Source organism: Esox lucius, chromosome 18 (genome assembly GCF_011004845.1).
Source record: "Esox lucius isolate fEsoLuc1 chromosome 18, fEsoLuc1.pri, whole genome shotgun sequence".
NCBI lineage: Eukaryota > Metazoa > Chordata > Actinopteri > Esociformes > Esocidae > Esox > Esox lucius.
Window position 1 is genome coordinate 11,418,192 of NC_047586.1, and position 22,639 is coordinate 11,440,830.

At 41.9% G+C, this 22,639-nt stretch overlaps 2 protein-coding genes across 3 annotated transcripts; one reads left to right on the top strand and one right to left on the bottom strand.

Moving 5' to 3' along the window:
* Positions 1-132: 132 nt before the first annotated feature.
* Positions 133-19,203, top strand: LOC105017717 (E3 ubiquitin-protein ligase TRIM9). 2 transcript variants are annotated; one of them, XM_010882553.5, is made up of 11 exons: positions 133-1,063; positions 8,002-8,097; positions 8,623-8,745; positions 10,751-10,861; positions 11,411-11,564; positions 12,235-12,303; positions 12,556-12,716; positions 13,078-13,216; positions 14,228-14,531; positions 15,529-15,691; positions 15,921-19,203. In XM_010882553.5, the coding sequence occupies exons 1-11, from the start codon at positions 305-307 to the stop codon at positions 15,969-15,971; spliced, it is 2,130 nt and encodes a 709-aa protein (XP_010880855.1). In that variant the 5' UTR covers positions 133-304; the 3' UTR covers positions 15,972-19,203. The 2 variants fall into 2 exon arrangements, with proteins under 2 accessions (XP_010880855.1, XP_010880856.1); XM_010882554.4 differs by lacking the exon at positions 12,235-12,303 and having other exon boundaries at positions 135-1,063.
* On the bottom strand, positions 19,155-22,628 carry c18h1orf131 (chromosome 18 C1orf131 homolog). The gene is made up of 7 exons (XM_010882555.5): positions 22,445-22,628; positions 21,442-21,716; positions 21,267-21,323; positions 21,057-21,152; positions 20,253-20,339; positions 20,136-20,167; positions 19,155-19,909 (listed from the first exon to the last, which is right to left on the bottom strand). Exons 1-7 carry the CDS (start codon positions 22,524-22,526, stop codon positions 19,783-19,785), a joined length of 756 nt encoding a protein of 251 aa, XP_010880857.2. The 5' UTR covers positions 22,527-22,628; the 3' UTR covers positions 19,155-19,782.
* Positions 22,629-22,639: the final 11 nt, after the last annotated feature.

The following is a 22,639-nucleotide window of genomic DNA, read 5'->3' on the forward strand; positions in this document are numbered from 1 at the left end:
ACAGTCTTGACAGATATCGTAGACCTAATTGAAATCAATTGTTTATCTTTAAATCAGAAAATAGCCTTGTCTATTTTTATATGGTTATAATTTGGGTATTAACCCAAAGAATGAATTGGGATATTTTCCCCATTAGCAATTAGACTCGTAAAATGGGATCACAACACCAACAATCCCCCCACCTGCACGCGCCTGCGCACAACGAACAAGGGAGCTGTCCGTATCACATAGTGCTGGTCTGTTCTGTTTTCATTGATCACTGCTCTTTTGCGTTCTTTTTGAGGATCGTTTTATAGAAGACACGATGGATGAAGAATTAAAATGCCCCGTTTGCGGCTCTCTTTTCAAGGATCCTATTCTTTTACCTTGCTCGCACAATGTATGTTTTATCTGCGCTCGAAATATCATTGTACAGACCCCAGAAGGGGAAACACCTCCGCATAACCGTGTCTCTGGCAACTCGGACTACGATTATCTGGATATGGACAAAATGAGCATGTATAGTGAAACGGACAGCGGCTATGGATCATACACGCCGTGCCTTAAGTCTCCAAATGGGGTAAGGGTGTTTCCTCCGACTCTGGTGCACCGCCACTGCTCAATAACTTGTCCTCTTTGTCACCGTAGTGTCTCTCTTGATGAGCGGGGGCTGAGGGGCTTCCCACGTAACCGGCTATTGGAGGCGATCGTCTCTCGTTATCAGCAGAGCCGCTCTGTCAACGTGAAATGTCAGCTATGTGACCGCAACCCTGTCGATGCCACTGTGATGTGCGAGCAGTGCGACGTGTTTTACTGCACGCCTTGCCAGCAGCGATGTCACCCTTCCCGTGGACCGCTGGCCAAACATCGATTAGTGCCACCGACCCAATCGCCCACGGCCGGAGGTCAGCAGATGCCCGCCGCAACCGTACGCATACAGGGAACATGTGCTGACCACGACACGGAGAACTTTAGTATGTACTGCATCAACTGCAAGACTCCTGTGTGTATGAAGTGTCTGGAAGGTGGCAAACACGGGAGTCACGACGTAAAACCTTTAGCGACCATGTGGAAACAGCACAAGGTAAGGATGGAGGTGGTGTGGGGATGAGTGTAACCCACTGATGGTCTGCAGCGTTACATTACTGATTACATCAGTGCCCTATAAATCACACCAACAAGATGTATATGCAAGTGACAATTCACGTTTTGTAGCCTGCATAGGCCTAGGCAGGTAATAAGCTTACTCTCCAATGTCAGGTCACTGAGTTGCAGTTTCTAGCACAGATTTTACCTGCCTACAGCTATAGCTTTGTTATTTGCATTTGAGAATAGGTCACCAGCACTGTGTAACATGCCTGATGGTTTTCTCAGCTCCCACTGCATGTGAAGAGGAGTAGGATGTTGTGACTCAGCTGGGCACTGATGCTGCTCCTAATAGCTATAGACATCTGATGAACAGAGACTAAGAGAGACAGTGGAGACTGAGACAGTGCGACTGAGACAGTGGAGACTGAGAGAGACAGTGGAGACTGAGACAGTGGAGACTGAGAGAGACAGTGGAGACTGAGACAGTGGAGACTGAGAGAGACCGTGGAGACTGACACAGTGAGACTGAGACAGTGGGACTGAGACAGTGGAGACTGAGAGAGACAGTGGAGACTGAGACAGTGGGACTGAGACAGTGGAGACTGAGAGAGACAGTGGAGACTGAGAGAGACAGTGGAGACTGGGAGAGACTGTGGAGACTGAGAGAGACCGTGGAGAAGTTGTGGACTACTCAACCCACTTTGGTATTTCTATTATTGTGGGGACCTGGGACCTAACCTTCAAGCAGAAGCCCATGTTCCCTATTCCCTGTTCCTTGGTCCTAAACTTAACCCTTACCCTAACGTTGCCTAAACCTTAAAACCAGTAACCTAACTTTAATGCCTAAACCTAACCTAGCCCTAATGTGAAACCTTACCTCTAACCAGAAACGTCTAAACCTAAAAGGAAACCAAATTCGAATGCTTTGTCTAATTATAGGTTTTTCCTTAAACCTAACTATAAAGAGGTCAATGTCTTTGCTAACATCCAATTCCCAATGTCATTGCTAATATCTTTTAATCTGTGTTGAGGACAGAAACCATCCTGATTAGGGGTCTTGCCACTCTTCAAGGTTTGGATTGTTTCTTGAATACACTATTTAAGAAATTAGAATCAGAGAGGGGAGATTGCCCATCCATCTACATTTTAGCTTGATGTGGGAGTCATTGAGTTCCATCAGGTGGATTTCTTGTAACAATATAATATCAGCGGACAGACATTGCCAGTAACATATTGCCTTTTCCCTCTTAATAAGTTAATTTAAACCCTTCATGTTCCATGAGGTAAACATAAACTCCACCCACCTCAAATCTGATTAAGTATGGTTTTCAATAAAAATTTATGTGCAGAACTTAGTCGAAAAGTTCAATGAAGAGTTTCACAGAACCTTTTATAGTAACCCCCACCTCAGTAGAGATAAGTATTGTGTGAAACACTACTAATTCATTTTTTTAATTCACTTTTTCAAGCTCATTTGAATTGGAAGAGGTAGCTATGGCTTTAGGTTTTACCACACCTGCTTTAATTACCAATTCATCCTTTTGTGCAAACAACATCACTATCAGCCAAGATTATTGACTTATTATTGACATTGCTGTATTTCTTTAGTCAACTATACCTGCTTCTGGTGATTTTTATAAAATAAGGGGAATTGCCATAGCCAACAGGATCCTTACCACTGGGAAAATCAGTGAAAATGATGTAATTTCCTAACGTTATGCGGTAATGAAACATGCCATAATAATAAACGTGAGTATGAGGATGTAGAGAATACATTTGCCAATGGAATTCCATTGAACACAATGAAATTTCAATTCCAATTCTGCTTGCCCTGGGGTCTGTATGATTCAAAATCAACTGAATTCTGAATTGACCCCAACACTTGTATATATTCATAAGAATGGGATGCTCATAAGCTGTGCTTGAGTTGGAGAGAGGGTGTGTGTTTGTGTTTGAGAGAGAGGGAAAGAGAGAGAGAGATGTGGAATGGAGGTAATATCAGCAGTGTTTTGATGAAGAGGGGTTGGACACACATTGCCTGATATCACTTCCATTCCATCGCTTGGCCTACTATCGGCAAATGATCTCTAAGTCCTCTTGAAGCTACGTTATTACTCCTCAATATTGAGGTCAGATTGAGGTCAGATGCCTCTTCTTCAATGAGTCCACTGCATCAGGCAGTTCTACACTGTCATTGGGAAGAGATTTTGCTGTGACACAAAGGACTAATTGAGATTTGTTACTGATACATTCCTCTTACATAGCTTCAGATCCACCATATGGCCACTGACATGCCTTCTCAAATGTCCTCTTCTAAGTGAATTCAACAGAATACAACAGCCAGCGTGTCTCTCCTGTCAACACTGGCGATTGCTGTGTTAACTGGACAGAAAAGCATCACTGCTGTGGTATGTTCTATGACCACAGAAGGATTGCGGCTTGAGGCACTGAGGCGTTTGTCGTTCTCCACGTTGCAGAGATCCAGAGTGCTGATAATAAAGGATCACGTGTATAGAACTTAATCAGCACTGAAAGCCCAACTGCACACACGTGCGTGTAAGTACGCATGCATTCATGTGTATGCGCATGGCTCTTACTACATTGCTGAAGCTCTTTTGCACTTAGCTTGTAGGACTAACATAACAGTAAGCCACCATTAGCTTATTTCTATTACTTTTTTTGTGAAATTTTGGCCTCATTGGATGGAGAGATGGTGGGACAGATAGGGGACAGAATATTTCTGAAAAAGTTACTAGTTATAACCCATAGTGAGTTATAATGAAACCCATGCTGTAGTTATAATGGAACCACTACGCCACCCACTACGACCACCCACTACGACCACCCAGGGCCGCAGTCACATTCATTCATGATGGATCTTCAGTAGTCATAATTTAAAACTTAAGTAAAGTTATGTGACACTCTTATGTTATTAACCGTATAGCAAACGGAAGAAACACAATGGACCGGCTAAAGCAATCAGTGATATCGTTCTCCGCTTTAACAGATTCTAGTAAATGCTTACTATTCCTAGTAAATTCTTACTCGGAATATATTATATTTTTTATTTCAGAGTGGATAAGCCACCAATAAGGGATTGTAGGGGAAGTCACAGTGTTGTAGTTTCCTGTGGATGTCCTGTGGGCATCCAAGCAGAAACACCCAGAGCCAGTGCCTATTAAAAGCATCCCCACACACACACGCACCCACCCGCACACACACACACACACACAGGTCTACAACTCTGCACAGCACATTCACTATTGGCCAGGCCATTGCTTACAAGCTGCAGCAGGCATGCACATTCAGGGCAAGCAAGTCCAGAGAAGGGCAGCTTGCCGATTTAATGAAAAATTCTAACCATCATACAATAATACAACCATGTCAGCTTCTCCTTGTCCTGAATTCGACACATTCTAAAAAAATGTAATGGGTCTTTTGTCCTGTCATTATGAAAGAGGAGGACCTATCGGAAAGCCCTATATTTTTGCAATGCGATGTACTGTATGCACACCAGAATCATGGAGATTAGAGTGTGATCATTCCATCTAGATTACTATTGGATCATGGAGGATGGGGATGTGATAGATATTTAAATTTGTGATTTTTGCCTTAGAAAAATAGTGATATTGGAGAGAAACCTGTAGGCTACATTACAAGTATATATAATTGCCAGGCCAGGTCAGCTGGCCTAATCTAGATACAGATTGTAGTGCTACCTCAGGCATACAGAGCCATCTCCCAGACCCAGCCATGTGGTTGGCTACAGAATTTAGGTTAATGTACTGTATAGTATAGTATCTCCCACCCCAGTGAATACAAAATGTGTACTGTGTCATACTTGTGCCTATACTAGACTTGGTCCATGCCGTTTTCAATAAGGCTTTGGTGATGGGAGAGCCAGGCATAAGGAATTAGAGTATGTGTGCAACTACAGTAACCAAAAGCATAGAAACAGCAGAATATTTTTGAGCTATTTTTAGAAGAGAGAATGAGTGCTTGGGCAAGACCTTTGTGAAGTGTGTGGACATGAGATTGCAGTGCTGTGCGCACATACCTCAAGTGTTACCATGGATACATGGAGGCAAGTTACCAGAATGCTGCAAAAAATTAAGCCTACTGGTTATATGCAATTGACCTCTTGAAATTTAAATTGTCAACATCTCCGCTAACCTATGTTTTAAGATTCCTTGTCCTTTTTTTATATAAACAAAAAATAAATTGAAATTATATTTAAAATAGCTGTAATGACATATGGCCAGTGCTTGTATATGAAAACTCAAATATAATCTTTACTGTTTTACAGAAATGGTCCATATTCTGCATATTCATACATTTATTAATGCAGCAAATCCTATCAATATTTGATACATCATTAAGGCGCTTCCTTTTATGTACACACACAGTGACACTCACTTCATTCTGTTTAATCATCCTCATGAGATTTTTCCATTATGGTAAATATTGTGGAGCATCTGATTTTATGGTTGTTCCCAATTTGCCTGGCAGTGTACTGTACGTCCTCAGGGAAGCTGCACTAGGTTTGCTGAGCAGTGCTGTGCTGTGCTGTGCTGTGCTGTGCTGTGCTGTGCTGGCTGCCGAGGACATGCAGTTCAACATCAGTCGGTTATGGAACCAAGGCCAGAGGATTTGTGTGAGGCTGAGCCGGGGGAGGGAGATTGGTTCTGCTCTCATCCAGATGTGGAGCGATAATGACACAGCTGCTGGGCGAGGGGGCGGGGGGGGGGGGGGGGGTTGGAGGAAAAAAGAGAGGGAGGTTGAGGTGGAGGCGTCGAGACTTGCTGAATCTGACCCAGTCCTCCTGGCGTGTCCCTGAGGGCCCATTTTGAAATCAAGGTCAACACAGCTGTGGCTTCGCATTGAGACCAGCCTGGAAAGGAATTGCAATGCTCATACACAACTAAAAGCTTCCACTCTACCAGATATAAAAAACCTCAGACTTGAATGTCATACATGTCACTTGTGAGTGTTCTCCCTCTGATTACATTACTTAGACTCTTTATTGCGTCAGATAACAAGATAATAACACTTGTCCCTGGAGAGGAAGAATGCTGCTAACAGGAAAAAGGATGCTTACAGGGTACATCTGCAACATTTTTAATTACTCTCTTAAAGAGTAATAGACCCTCACCTTCCATTTCATGACCCGCATTACCGTGGTTACTTGACAACAAGTTCCCGCACCTGCCATAAGTCACCTGGCAACCACAGTGGCAGTGATTGAGTTATCTAGGTCGGTCATTCATGCTGCATTTCCACCTCTGCTAATGAGACAGTAGCCAGTTGTGAGCTGCATGAGAAAACTACCCATGTCTTAATTACACTATGAAGTATTTTAGCGCACGATGAATAACTACACCTCACAGTGTGGGTTCACGATAATACGGATGAAACCTTAAAGATGACCTATATCAAGCTACCTTGATCAATTTTAAATTATTTTCAGCAGTATCAGCTTTCCCGAATCAAAAGTTTCACATGATACGCCGCTGGGATGAACGACCCCCGACCACGTGAAAAACACATGAACCGGAGCCGTGCAGGAAGATGGTTGTGTGACAGATTGTGTCCCGATAGGAGGGCTCCTAGCCCCACCCCTTGACCCCCTGGAGGTCACCCTAACACGGTGACACAGAGCAGAAAAGAAAGGGGCGTTGCAGACAGAAACGGTTCTGTCAGCACCCCCTCGTCTTGTCCTGTCTCTCTGGCCGTGGACCTGGTAGCAAGAAACAGCAAGGGAGGGGCATCACTCATCCCCTTGTTAGCGCCGCGCACAGACAGCTTGTTGGGCCAGATGGCACATTAATGGACTGGGGAGGGTTGGCTTGATTTGTGGCTCTCCTGAACTGACGCCCGTGGCCCACAGAGCTCCAGCCCCAGTGGAGCCCTGACTGACACAGAGGCCCAGAGAGCAAGGAGCTGGGTGGGAGGAGCTGGAGGGAGGTGGGAGGTGTGGATATGGGCCAGATTGATCGCAGCATGGTCTGTATACACCATGATTATCCATCACTCATGGCCTGTGAGCTTCAGCGCGGTGCAGATCTGATGAAATATAAAATACATAATACCAAATGATTATAAGACCACAAGGAGTGGGATTGACTGCTGAACAAATGGCTTTGAGGTCCTTTGAATTTGTCTGTGATTACCTTGACCCCCAGTCAGAGGTTGTTGCTATTTGGGTGGACTTAAGTGTGTAGGGTTCATGAGAAGTTCAGGGTTATGGGTTAGGGTTAAGGTTAAAGTAAAATATTTTGACAAACCATATAAAATACTAGCTTAACTGCTGCATAAACCCGAGAGCGTCCACTGATCCATGAAGTAAAATCTGTGAATGAGGAATTACTGTCTACACCCAAGGACATTACTGAGATTCCACCAATTCTACGACTCCACTTATATGTCTAAGGCAGACCCTGACATATAAAAATCCAAAACCTTTTAGATGAATGTAATCTTCTCTTCCTAAACCAAAAGATTTGGATTTCCAAAATGCAGAGGTCTCTGGTAGAAATTATTGAAACCATCCAGACCTAAAAGAGCATCAAGACCACTCTTGGAGTCCAGATGGATCTCCCTGTGAATTTTATATGAATTCTGTTGACCTTCTTTTCCCCTGCTTGCATTGAATGTTAGTGCACTCTAATAACGGAGGCAGTACTCTCTTCTACACTTGCTATGTTCCTTGAACGTTGTAGGGACCCTGCTTGATCTAGATCCACTTTTAGTCATTCTTGTATTTCTAAAACCCTTAACAGCCCCAAGCCAAGCCCCAAAAACTGCTTTTTTATTTTGGCAAAACAGTATCTTGATATTTTTGGGATAAAAAGAAGAAAACAAATGACAAAGAATTGTCAAACATCAAACATTTGGATAAAAGAAAAAATATAATTGTGTGTTTTTGATTCACAGTGTCAACTGTCCCAAGCTTTAAACGGTGTATCAGATAAAGCTAAGGATGCCAAGGAATTTCTAGTGCAGTTGAAGAACATGCTTCAGCAGATACAGGTAACATTTTCTTTTTAAATCCATGTCTCGTTGATCCCTTTGAAATATCCACTTACAGTACATTGAAATAGAAAACAAATTTAACCGGCATTCCCCAAAATATGCCTGTGTCTGTCAGGTTTTTAGATCAAGGGCATACACATACTAAACATTCCTTACTGTGTCACTTTCTGAACGATTGTTATTCTACAGCAAACTATTTTTAGACTGACAATACATCTAAAGCACTTCTCATTGCCCGATGGGCACAAAAGCCAACAGCTGAAGCGAGAGGGCTGTTGTGCAACTGTAATCAGCATGACAACTCGGTCCACAAGGACTGCGTCAGACAATCATGGCTTTTATACTCTCACTGCAGTGTCATGTCTGATCACTTGCAGCAATGCTTAAACCGAGCACGAGTACTGTGAGATCTCAGGCCTCATCTGTACTCGTCTGTAACAGTAGTGATGTGACAGTGGACCCGGTTCTAGCACCTTGTACCCGCCGGTTCTGTCGTCCAGCAGTCTGTTCTGTCTGTTACAGGAGAATGGGGTGGAGTTCGAGGCTTGCCTGGTGGCTCAGTGTGATGCCCTGATTGAAGCTTTGACCAGGCAGAAAGCCAAGCTCCTCACCAAGGTCACCAAGGAGCGAGAGTATAAGCTGAAGGTGGGTCAAAGGGATGGAGGTTTCCACAGCTTGATGGGTGGGAGCACCATGTTGGTTTTCCTCTCGTGCCCAAGAGAATTCCTACCTAGGATCAGATTGTGCTGTGCACAGTTTGCCTGGCGACATGGTGCTGTTGATTTCATATACAGAGGATTCAGATTATGGTGGACATCAAAAGCAGCACAATGGTTCAAAAGCAGCAAATATGTTAACTATACTTCGCATGTGATAAATGATCAATATTATTCATAGTCCAACCCCTATGTAGTAATACATTTTTACATCAACTGTCAGCTCACTCAACACAAAGGCCACTAGCCTTTTTGGCCCAGGTTGAGGTGCATCTGGTCCAAGGTCTCCCCGTTTCTGCCGCCTTTCCCCCCCAAAACCCCCACTTCTGGGTGGGCCTGGGCCTACAGACATAAAGCCCTCTGTGGGTCACATGGATCCATGCCCAGGCTCAACGTGCCGGCTGGGTGATCGGGGCTCGAGAAGACAGCTGTTGTGTGTAGCAGGGCTGGAGCTAGGGAACACCTAGTTCTATTGCTTCACAGCAGAGAAAGTGTTTCTTCATTTCACTGTAGATGAAAGCTGTCACACCAATGCGCCCTATTCAGAAGATTACAGTGGGAAGCAAAAAATAAAGTTTTATGTAGTTCAGTAACTCATATGCCATATGGTAAAGTGAACGACTTAACAGTAACAGACAGTTGTGTTTCAAAAAAAAAGTTGTGACAGTTTTGGTATTCCTTTTAATTTGATCGCCCACAGTGTGGTGGGAATAGATTGTCGGTGATGAATGGTAATTCAGCATTTGTGCAGCTGTTTCTATCATCAAATGCAGCAACACAAGCTTTTTTGTCATGAAATCCCAAACAAAGGACATTTGATTCCCTTTATTCAATAGTCTGAAATATTGTGTTGGTGTGGTTGGCTGTCATTTTCTACTCATTTTCTTCCAAGCCAGTAATCTTTCAGCAGTGTTTTTATCAGTGGCCTATTTCGGAACAGTACACATTCCAAGGGAGGGAGTAGTTTCATGTGTCTCGTAACAATCTAGTCTTGGCATAACCCATAGTACGCTGGAATGGCATTTTATCAATGTTGCGTTGTTTGAGGATTAAACAGTCAATTAAATTTGAGTTGCAATTATTTACTTTTTCGCCCATTGATTTTGATCTGACTCATATAAATGTTAATTGCTAAGCTCTGGTCTGTTTATATTCGTGCAACATTTTATTGAGATTGACAGTTTTTTAAGTTCAAAGGTGAATAATTAATTAACATTTAATAATAACTGGGTTAATTATGTGTCAGTTATTAAATCAAATTATTTATTGGAGTAGTTTTTAAAGTTCTAGGGCTTACTTTGATCAAATAGTAATTGACTCCTTTAAAATTAATCAAAATTTCATGACCATTTAATTAATAATCTGATAATCTTTTAAAAAACCCTAGTTCATCCACTAAATACAAACTAGCTGAGAATGAATGGCTTTGACACCCTCCCAATATCCTTTTTCCCAAGTGCTCAGTAGTAATGGCCAAACGAGGCTTCATTGGTGTTATTTTAGCAGCATGATTTCATGATGGCAGCACTCAGATTTTCTTTAGCACAATGAAAGCCATCATTGAAATTTACAAGGCCATATAGTTAATCTAATCTGTAAAAGGAACAGACAAGAACAACATTAGAACGGACATTAAACATAAAATTACAGACTAGATTGTTAACTATATTGCCTTATATACCTCAATGGTGGCTTTTATTTTGAAAAAGAAAATCTGAGTTAGCGCTGCTGGCATAATATCTTGCTGCTAGAAGAACGCTAATGAAGCCTCGACTGCCCATCACCAGTGCTCATTGTTTGGCCGAGAGGATGCATGCTGGCCTGTGTGTGTGCAGCAGTGTGTGCGTGCGTGCGTGCTTGGTATGTGTAATAAATACCCAGATATACTGAAGGATGCCTGTCTGCGTTCTCCTGCTGAATTGTCCTGTGTTCAGGTGGTACGTGACCAGATTACCCACTGCACTATGAAGCTGCGTCAGACCACCGGTATGATGGAGTACTGTCTGGAAGTGATCAAAGAGAACGACCCCAGCGGCTTCCTGCAGGTAGAGCATTCATGTCTGAAAGGACAGATTAATGACCGTGGATCAGGCTAGCCTTCCTGTCTCATCTCAAGCCGCGGGGCTTCCTGCACGTTCCTGTTACGGCGGCCCTGTCTCCTACAAAGCTCTAAATGCTCTAGCCCAAATTAAGAGAACCTTTGAAAGAACCACCTACAGATATGAGAAATCCATGTTCTTAACATTAAATGAAGATGAGAGAGTCTCTTCTGGGAACCAGTGCTTCAGCGCCATTGCACACCTTATGATTATGGTTGTTATTGATTGTGCGTATTTTTTGACCTGTTAAATATAATCTGTGCCGTGTACGTTCAATGCTTGTATAAATACAAAAGCTCTACAGGAAGCATTAAGCCAAGAACCTACCAGGCTATTCCTAACTGCAGTACATTTCCAGCTGACATTTCTCCAGGAGCACAAATCCTCTCAGAAACCATAAAAAGTCCTTGGAAACCATACTCCGCCATGTAATAGTATAGTATAATAGTAAGGAGGTTGTATCTTGTTTGGACGCGTCCGTGTCTCCCTCTGTAGATATCGGATGCGTTGATCAAACGTGTGACGTCGTCTCAGGACCAATGGGTCAAAGGTGCTCTGGAGCCCAAGGTGGGCCCGGAGTTTGACCTGACTCTGAACACTGACCCCCTGCTGCAAACCATACTACAGCTGGACTTCATTCAGAGCAAAGGTAACCAATGTCTCTTGAAAATGTAATCCCTTTTATGATTGAAATTAATTTTAGTTGCTTCTGTTTGTTCACAGTCATAAGGTACAGTTGCAATTATTGGTGTAGTGCGATTCTATTTAAAAAACACGGTTAAATTTGTTAAAGTGTTAGTCTGACAGTCGCATGATCGGTATTCATTATGCGCTTGATATATTGGTATGGTGGTAGAAGAGCTTTTGTGGAAATGACCACACAATGCTTTGCTGATGTAACTGTATTCCATATTCACAATATCAATCAATTATTATGCTTGAGTAGTATTATATAATTCCAGGACCTGTGATTAATTTCCCTGGTTTCCCCTGGTTCCTGGAAAACCAGTCCAACCAGAATTTTACTCTATTATGCTTATGCAAACCAGAGGGAATTTGTAGTTTATATCCCCTGGCAATGGCTTAGAATTCCAGAATGTATTTTATTTAAATATTTAATAACATTTGCTTCAGTGTGTTTTTTCTTCTTATTTGTCAACTGAAGCAAATTAAATGTCATGCAAAACAAAATGTGATTTTGAATCAATAGGAAGTTGAACCGGGTTTCCCTTGAGAAAGCACAGCAGTTGATCAGATCCACTATGTTGCAAAATAACTCAAGCATCACACATGAGCCCATGTCCAATATCATCTTTCAGATATTCAGGAGACTCCATTATTGAAACAAATGCATGCAGGTGGACTGAAAGAGACGGAGAGCTCAGGAGGTATTTCAGAGTTGCTATAAGATCATCCAAAACCACGCTTTCCCCTTTTTCCTCCCGGAGAGCCGCCAGCACACCCAAGCCCGCGCTAGGACGCATAGATTGCTCCTGACAGTGCTCTCCTTCCATGCATGTTTTACCGCACTCTTCCCTTTAAATACTCTCACATGCCTGACAACAACCACAATAAACTGCCACCCAGGCACGCGGAGATGAACTCATCGGTGGTGTTCCTGTCATCTGTTTCTCTTCCAGCGGAGTCTGCCATGGTCCCCCCGGCCCCTCTGCTCCAGCTGGAGAAATGCTGCACCCGCAATAACAGTGCTACCCTGGCCTGGAGGGTCACCGGGCCTCCAGGCAGCCCCATCGAAGGCTACATCCTGGAGCTGGATGACGGCAATGGGGGGCAATATAGGGTCAGATTACCCTTCACTCTACACTAGATGAAACGTTTCCCCTGGAGCGTCTTATTGACTGACTCTCCTTGTAGTCTGAGAGTGGAATGGGGCACTTGGTTTCAATGCGTGAAGTAATTCAGCGTTTTAACCACCAAAGCCCTATGCTCACTATGCGACGCGAGGGGTTACACGAGACGTATCGTATTTAGCCAGGCGCGTTCTGAACGTGTAGTTCCGTCGTAAGTCAATGTGGAATGTGTCACACCCGTTTCTTACAGAGAACTGTTGTCCCTACACGGAGTATTTTATTAATCGTGGTGTGGACGCTGCCACCAGAGCCTTAACACCAGCTGGCCCTGCTCTGTACTCTGTGTCCCAGGAGGTGTACGTGGGGAAGGAGACGGTGTGCACCGTGGACGGCCTCCACTTCAACAGCTCCTACAACGCCAGAGTCAAGGCCTATAACTCCACTGGGCTGGGGCCCTACAGCAAGACTGTGGTGCTGAAGACTTCGGACGGTGGGTTTTTCTGAATACTGTACCTCTGTGTGCACCTAGCTGTAGGCATGAAAGGTGAGGAAGACCTCCCACCAGCCTGGACTGGGGACCAGGAAACACCAGGCTTAATATGTACTGGGGGTACAACACTGTATTAAACCACTGACGCTAGTCCACTGAGACATCCAGGGAGCCTCCCCCCTCCTGTTTTGTGTCCTTGGCAATCTAGTGTGCTAATCCACAGAAATGGCATCCCCTGATCCTGCTTTAACGGAAGGTGAATTGTGCAATCTGTCACTGTTCCGGCTGTGTGGTGATAGCCGCTCCATCTGTCTCCCCAGAGACCTTCAGGTTTATCTACCCAAAGAGGTGTAAACACGAGACAGGACCGTACCAGAGACAGAGCCAAAGAGGTGTCCTCGTGTCCTGCCGGCAGACTTTTAAGTGGTCTAGCTGTTTAGCAAAGCATGACAGCAAGCACATGCCAGACTGTGAAATGACCATGGCCGGCCAGTTGTGGAGGGAGGAGAGGACAGGCTGTTCATGCCCTTGATTGAGTGTTACGCTGGGTGTTGGGTGGATGGAGGGGCGGTGAGAGGATGGCAGAGCAGGGGGACTGGGAAATAAAGGCGCCTCACTGGTTTTACTAACCGCCATAACAATGGATCTCTGCAAGTGGAGGCCTTGGCTACTGGCAAGAGCCAGTCCTGCGCCAGATAACAGCTCATTTCTTATTCACAGTGTGTCTTTGAGGAATGGAGCTAATTAAAGCAAAACACTGCAATGATTTCATAGCAGCGCCTTATGGGCGAAGTCAGTGCTTGACTTTTAAATGAGCACATGAAGTTACATTTTCTATGAGGGCACCTTCTGAATTCTTCATTGCGTGACATGGCATGGCACCCAACGCTGTGTCCTAGCTGATCACGCTCCGGTTTCTCAACCCTTCACTCAGGTTCATACAGTCATGGCTTACAGACCTGAAAATGCCCTTGTTTCTCTCAGACTTAGCAACTCTGTCCTCCTCCGCAGTGGCCTGGTTCACCTTCGACCCCACCTCGGCTCACAGGGATATTGTGCTGACCAACGAGAATCAAACGGTGAGCTGCAACAGCTATGATGACCGCGTGGTCTTGGGGACAGCCGCCTTCTCCAAGGGGGTCCATTACTGGGAGCTCATGGTGGATCGCTACGACAACCACCCGGACCCGGCGTTCGGGGTGGCGAGGATCAACACGATGAAGGACATGATGTTGGGGAAGGATGACAAGGCCTGGGCTATGTATGTGGACAACAACCGCAGCTGGTTCATGCACAACAACTCCCACACAAACAGGTAGGTGGGATATCTACATAGCATCCACAGTTAGAAATAATTGTCATCCACTTCATCTGTCTTAGTGTGAGAAATATCCTACTTATGACGAACAGTAATTGTAAGGTAATTCTCTTCTTTGTGATAATAGTTTTTACTTTGTATTATTAGATATATTAAAAGCCAATCACCCACTTAATGAACTGTAATACAATATGAGCACAAACCCCTTAATGAACTGTAATACAATAGCACTGGCTGTTACCATTTTAGTATCTGATTACAAAGTTTCCCTGTGGTCATATTTGTTTCTTGTTATTACTGTCATTATTTATCTTCCTGTCAACTGTCAGGTTGGAGCCCATCACCCAAAATGAATCACTAATTTAACCTGTTAAAGTGCCAGGTATACATGTATGTCTAATTAATCATCAAAGGCAGTTGCTTCAATCCTGCTTCTTTTTTTCAGATCTAGCATTCCTCTAGAACACCTGTAGAATCCTATAGATCGTGGCATACATGTTTGACATGGTAGATGCTTTCACACTCCCATCATTGTGTTGTTTGAGCTGCTCTCAGAAACAAAAACACAGCTGGCTTTTAAGGGTTCCAAAGAGTTGACTGGTTTGAGTGCAACTATTTACACAGATTTTTTTATAAGTAGCATTTTACTTTGTGCCAAATGTAGATATTTTGCTTATTTCCATTGGAATGGAGAAAATACATCCTGAAGGAGAAGCTCAAGGCTATTTTACTACATTTGTTGAACCAGCATTATTCCAAAAACATTTACTGTAAATCAGTTTACACATACAAATACATACAAATGATTTAGCAGTGAAATCATGTTTTGAACAGAGGAAACGATTATCCGCTCAAAGCCATTAGCTCCAAACTGCATTGAGAATCACTGGAAACCATCTATACTTCTGAGATCCCAGACCACTTATAACAACCTGTGTTATCTGTTTTCATGTTAGGCCTAGGCTCAGTGTGTGTTTGTGTGTGTGTTCTGCAGGGCCGAGGGGGGCATCTCTAAGGGGGCCACAGTAGGCATCCTGCTGGACCTGAACAAGCACGCTCTGACGTTCTTCATCAACAAAGAGCAGCACGGCCCTGTGGCCTTCGAAAACATGGAGGGAGTCTTCATGCCTGCTGTCAGCATCAACAGGAATGTCCAGGTGAGCAGAGACTTTAATGCAGGGTTGCTAAAATGGAGCTCACCTCCATTTTTCGCAAGGTATATTCATTCATTGCTTTTGACTCAGAATGTGAAGGCATAAATAAAAATGTGGAAACGTATTAATTCAATCAAAATATTGAAACGCACATTTTGACTGAATTAATACGATTTTTGAGTCAGGAGCTCAGTCTTCCATGATATCATCTGGTTATGTTTGTCCTTTACAGGTCACCTTACTAACAGGTATGGAGGTGCCAAAGAATATAAAACAGCAGTAACCTCCCAAGGTGTCTTATCACGGTCCAACTAATGTCATCATGGAGACCTCCTGCTCCATCCCTGGCCATTCTTACTACTGCTATATGTCTTATGCTGTTCAATGCCTATGATCAAATATCATCCTTAGAGGGAATCATATACATTAGGGCTGTCAATATTGACACGTTAACACGTGATTCATTAAAAATGACATACTTTTGTTGCTGTTAACTCCATTTTTCTTTTTTTGACAGAACTATAGTTAGTGCTTGACTTGAGCGGGAGCTGTCACTTATTCATTTGCAACAGTATACGGGTAACTTTCTTTAGTAATTGACTTGTGCCGTAGTGGTCGAGAGCGCTTCACATTAGCTTCACATCAATATTACAATTTAGAGTTGCCGACGCGTTCATGACGTAAATCGTGTTTACTTGCCACTTTTCTGCGAATCCTGCCTTTAAATGGAGCGCTTATGGTTTCAACAATGGCATGCCGTTTACGTGTGAATGGCATTTAACAGCACATTAGTACTGGCTACCTTGCCTACCTTATGCCTATGTAAGTTATCTACCTTTGGAAACCAAACACCTATCAAAAAAGATACTTGTTTCCAGGCCCTGACCTGAACCCCATTCTAACCCCATTTTAACCTAATAATCAAAGTACAATACCTTGAAAAACCTAGGTGTGATTCAGTGTTGGATAAAATGGCAGCAGCTTTCCAGAGAGAGGGGCTGATTGGTGTTTTAAACAGAATCATAACACAGTTGTTTTAGTACTTGGTGCCTTGATCAAGAGTACAATGGTAGAAGATGGTAGAACTATTGGATCATAGACCAGCAACTTTCTATTTAGATTTACACCAGTAGATTCTGCCAGTCATTGTGTTAATTTGAGGGAGACATTTAAGGGCCATGGCATACACATTTAATAAAAAAATCAAGCAATGTCCACATTTCACAATAAAACATGCATTTAACAATGTACTGCTTTAAAAAAAAATAATGTAAATGTTATTTAGGACCAAATTGAAACACATTCTAAAATTAATCGCATTGATTAATTAATTATTTTAATCGTTTGACAGCACTATGTATGACAGACTTTTATATATACAAATTATTCTGTTGGATTTATAATTTCCCAAGTCTTAACTGCATCTCAGTTCATACAAACAAATGCTGGGTTAACAGTCAAAGTGCCACAGGGTGCTTTCAGAAAGACACTGGATGCCCTACGGTACAATTTCTCTACTTTTCTCCGCTCAGGTTTGTTTATAGAGTTTATGCTCCTATTTCCTTATAGGAAACTCAAGGCCAGTCTATCTCACTCAAAAGTTGAGAACAATATTGTTTTGACAAATGTTTTAAAGCCTGACATGTACATTTATTTGGAACACATTTATTTGAAAATACATTACTTGGCCAGTTTCTTTTCTATTTTACAACTATTTTTCTATTTTCACCTTTACTTCTCAATATAGATGAATTATGGGGATTTCAATCCATGTATTTTTAATTTCATGAAATTGGCTGAAATTATAATGGAATTCACCCCAGCCTTGCTTTTATTATGTGAGTATATGGTCAGATCTGTAAAAAGGACAAATCAGAAGACAAACTGTACTCATATAACATTTCTGTCACTAGAGGACAAATCTTGGTTGAAAGTTAAACCAAACCACTGTGACATTGGGATATAACATTGCCATGTATATTTTGTTAAACTATTTAAAAACAGTAGATAGTAGTTTTTTCAGAAATATTTATGGATTAGGCTTGATTACACTATACAAATATTTATTAAGAGGGGGTATACTCATGTGATATTTAATGAACTGGTATTGTTAAAAGTTATTGTAAAGCAGTTTTATTGTATTGACAGACCACCAGAGGGTCAAGTTTGCATGATTTGTAAGGAAAATGTAAATGTGCCCATGTATTCTAAGCAAACGAATTGACTTAGAATTGTATAGTAAAACAATGCCCAAATAGTAGTACTATTTGGAAGACTTTACATTTCCTATGGCAGTAGCAGCTGCCCTCTAGCGCATTAATTTAACATCACAGCAAAACATTCATTTCCCCAAATACTATTTTTTCACATTTATATGACAAGTTAATATCGCCTACAGTTCAAGCATATTAATATGCCATGTCAGATGACAAAAAATAAAATAAGAGGGTTAGGCTTTGTGATTTATCACATGGAGTCCTAATAGAATAGTACGCTCTGGGCAGGATTCCATTTGGATAGATTTGTATCATATTCTGTAATTACACTTTTGTGAACATTTCAATCTCTTCTTGCTATTAAAAGTGTCGCTTCATAGTAATGTGCCCTTAATCTAAAGCATTAATATAGGTTTTTGGATTAAGAATACCAAAGTTATTGTAATTTGAAGAAACATTCTGCTCAGTCTATGTTGAAGCACTGTGTTACAGTAATGGTGAATTGATTTGTACAGCTCTAGTATCTTCTCTTTGTAAACCCTCCCATCCACAAATATATTAATGCATTTTTTAATGGTCTGGGTTTCTTTAGCTGTGTTGGTGTTCTCCAGTGATTGCTCTGTACATTAAACATGTTTATATATTGCAGACTGATGGAACTACAGCATCTTCAAAGCTAAAATGGTCAACTTAATGGATGGACAGTTGAAAACCTAGAACTAGATAGGCTGGACTGATGTTAGCTAAAGCCATTTTGTAAAGCCAGTGCATACAGTTGCAGCATGTATAGTTATGCAGTGTCTCCGAGTGAATGTGGTCAAGTACGATTCACCCGTTACAAATACATTTTTATAAAGCTCAGGATGGGGTAGTCGGCCGATACGGTATAGTCAAGTGCACGGTTTCACAAACACCTAAGGGAAAAGCTGATTGCCGAGGCCTACGAACAAAATCGGGTCCATGAACATTAGTGTCAGCAATCACGATGTCAATGGCGCTAACAAACCCTGCAGGCACAGACCATAATATTTGTAGTAAATTTACATAGTCGCTTAACTTATCTAAATGTCATATTAGTGTTGTTTGGCATGCATTTATATTCCCCAACATAGTAGCCTGCTTTTGAATGTGAACATCCCAAAAAATTAAGTTATTCAAAAGGTGCTGGAAACTGTCACTACGGTCAGATTACAACTGCATTTGAATCTTTGACTCTGCCTTGAGACTGACAGTAGAGACATACATTTCATACAATCTATTTATTTATAAATGTATAATACATTACACTAATGATTACAGATCATAATTTCGCCCCCACATCTACGGTCCCGACCCTGAGTACGACATGTGGAGAGAGATGGTGTGGTTTCTGGGGCGCCATTTATGTTATACCCCATGGTGGATAGTGCCCTCTCATTGTCACAGTAACAGAAAACTTAACCGGGTGCCTCACTTAGCCTCATGTGGAAGGTCAACTGTTCCTTGAGGAAACCGTGGCATCCCTTTCCACATTATATGTTGACAAAAAGTTATCTTTTCTTTTCTAGAATTCTGTTAATGTGTGTTCTTCAGTTGGCATCTCTCCTAAGATGTAAACATTTTGTACTTCTAAGTGGTTTGTATATTAAATGCATTGTATTTGCCGCTGTTTTCATATCATACAGTGTAAAAGAATATCAAAACGTTATCTTTTTTTCTCCTCAATAATAAACTGTGATGGAATACTAATAGGTTCTTCAGCATCTTATTCCATAATTGTCCTGGGGATGATCTGGTTAAAACTTGGACGTAATTTGCCCATGACTGCATCTTCATGTGAGAGGTCTCAGCAAAACTTCCAAAGATGCAACAAATGAAATAAACTCTTCATTGCCATTTTCACTTGATCACTTTGGAGGATTTTATTTTCTTGATTTCTTTGGAACTCAGGACCAGCATTCCATTTTTAAAACGTCCCACCTGGCCTGTTGGAGCTTTACTGGAAGATGATTTCTTTTTCTCATCCCTGGCAAATGGAACAGCATAAAAGATTCAGGGAGCATGGAGTATGAAACATATTTTACACTCCTCATTCTTAAGGGAGACAGGACATAGTAAATAACCGTTAAGAAACATTCTACATAATGCAGCAGTTGTCTATGATAACCAATTATTAATATTATGTGGCAAATGTTCACTGTCCATCTAGAAATCTATATACATTTTTAAACCAATAGATTTGCATTACTGACCGTGGTTTAGTTGCCTTCTTTTTTTTTAAGTCCTAGAATGGAAAGAATTGGTATAAAAGTCAGAACTGAGATTACGTCATATTTTACACTAAAATGGGTGGCTATCATCAAACTCACCGTATGCGTCTCTTCCTTTGCTTTTTGTTTCATGTCCTTAACCCTTTGCTGCAACACTTTGTAGTTCACATACTCCTTCTTAGGGGGCTGTGATAGGGAAAGTTGGTCAGACTAGCTACCAAGACAAAATGAAAAAGACTTCTACACCCAGCCATTACTGTATTAAACTTCCCTGAAGACTGATCTTCACCCTAGATCTGTTTTGCACACAAATTCACACATTCACAAGCCAAAAGCATAAATGTAACAATTTCTGTCACACCATTCAGGTAGATGGCTTATCTTGGCAACAGAGAAGTGCTCACTAACAGGGATGTAAACAAATGTGTGGACTACATTTGGTGTGTACTGAACCTTTCATGAAACATGGGACCAAAACTTTACACATTGCATTTATATTTTTGTTCAGTACACACTGAATCTTTATAGTTTTATTAAATGTACATTTCTCATTTAGACTGGAGACTTGTACAAAAAATATTTTTTTGTGGATATTATGAACTCTGTTGGTGTGCAAATAGAGGGAAGGATAACGCTTTCTGGAATAAGCATAAAACATGTGAACACAAAGTGACCTCATAGCCAAAGGAGAAGGTTTTGTTCAGGGAGAGCTGATAACAGTTGAGCATGTGGTGGTGTTGAACAGATATGGAAAGCATCCCTCTATAAGGCGCGTCACCACAGCCAAGGGGCAGGCGTCGCCCATCCATTCCATATCTGTTCAATCGGGGGCAGACAAAAGCTAAAAGCGAATTTAAGAATATCATGCAGCACCTCTACTACCCATACCTATGAATGACTTACCTTTGCGCCAAGCATGATGGCTCGCTCCTGTTCAAAAACCCTCTGTTGTGCTTTATGGTATCCAGTGATTCCAAATCTATGAACTTCTAATCGAGCCTAAGAAACAACAATCTAACTGTTCAACAGTATAGTTGAATCATTGGTATACACTTGTATTGAGATTTGGTAGAATTTCAATATCCTGAGACCTTTACACTACGGTTATATTACCTTTTCTAGATTGAATTCATCTGGGTCCACCTTTTTTTTCACCCTTATCTGAGGAGACTGAAAGGAAGGTGCAAAATCTGTTAGATGTAATGGTTCTGGTAAGGGGCAAACAAACACAAAATACGGAAGCTCAAAGGAGTCATCAAAAACTCAGTGCCCCATGCTGGAATAGTACCTGGTCTTTGATGTTGGGCACTGGGGGCTTTTTGTCTTGTCTCGGTCTCTTTGCAGGGTCCTGAAATGTGACCACCTCTACTGATGGTGTCAGTTTAATGGCTGAAATTGGGTTTCCAACTTCAGACGAGTCAGCAATATCGAATGCTGAGATAACCTGATGTCCGGAATCTTTAGTCTCGCTGCAATCAACTGCAGAGATGTCCTCATCCTCTACTGCACCTCGTTTGGACCTCTTCTTTTGCTTGTTTTTTCTCTTTGATACTGATCCATCACCTGTAGCAACAGAAATGTTCCATAACCACCTGAAGACACCCAAGACAACTAAATGAATAACTAGCTATACCCCACCTCTTTGAGAACTACAAGAAGCATACATTGCGGATTCAATCCTGCTTAAACACCCTGGATTTGGCAAATCACGTTGTTCAGATGGACATAGTTCTAGGCTCTTTCCACTTCTTTCAAATTGTCGGTTCTAATGAACTATTCACATTGAGGCAATGTGTAAAATCCTACATCAGTCCATTCAATGTTCTCTGTCCTTGGAAGCAACAAACTTCCTGAGTGTTAGGACAGCAGAGTCCCTTCCCGTTTTCATAAAACTTCTAAAACATCAACTTCTGAACAAGTATCTAGAAACAACGTTACAGCCTTAAACAAAACAGTGCGGCACCGACCTACCCAAACAACCCAGACAAAATAATTAATACATCCCTACGCTGTCTATGCAGACGGTTTCATCACCATACATGGCTAAAAATAGCAGTGGTGGAGCAGCCTAATCTTTTGTAGCTAACTACAACAATGTGGCTTCCAAGTATAAAAAGCTCAAGCTAAATAGCAAGCTAGCGTACTCTGGTAAATAAAAAAAACGTTAAAGTACTAACGTCACCATAGTAAGACAACTATCTCTAGCTGGATAGCAACAGTTACGCTAAATGCCAAACCACTCAATTAGCTTTATGTGTGCTAGCTATACTAGCTAGTTAGCGTTTACGTACCGAAATCATATAGCTTATTTAGGAGATTATCAAGGAAACAGAAATCCGTGTCTTGTTCTTTTCCATTATCGTTTTTGTCCATTTTTTCCTCCAAAACGAAGTCAAATACTGAATGTGGATGACTTACAAACCAACCAACATTCACACATGTGCATGCAAGTGAAAATCAACAGGACGTTGTCTCTCGGCCACCGT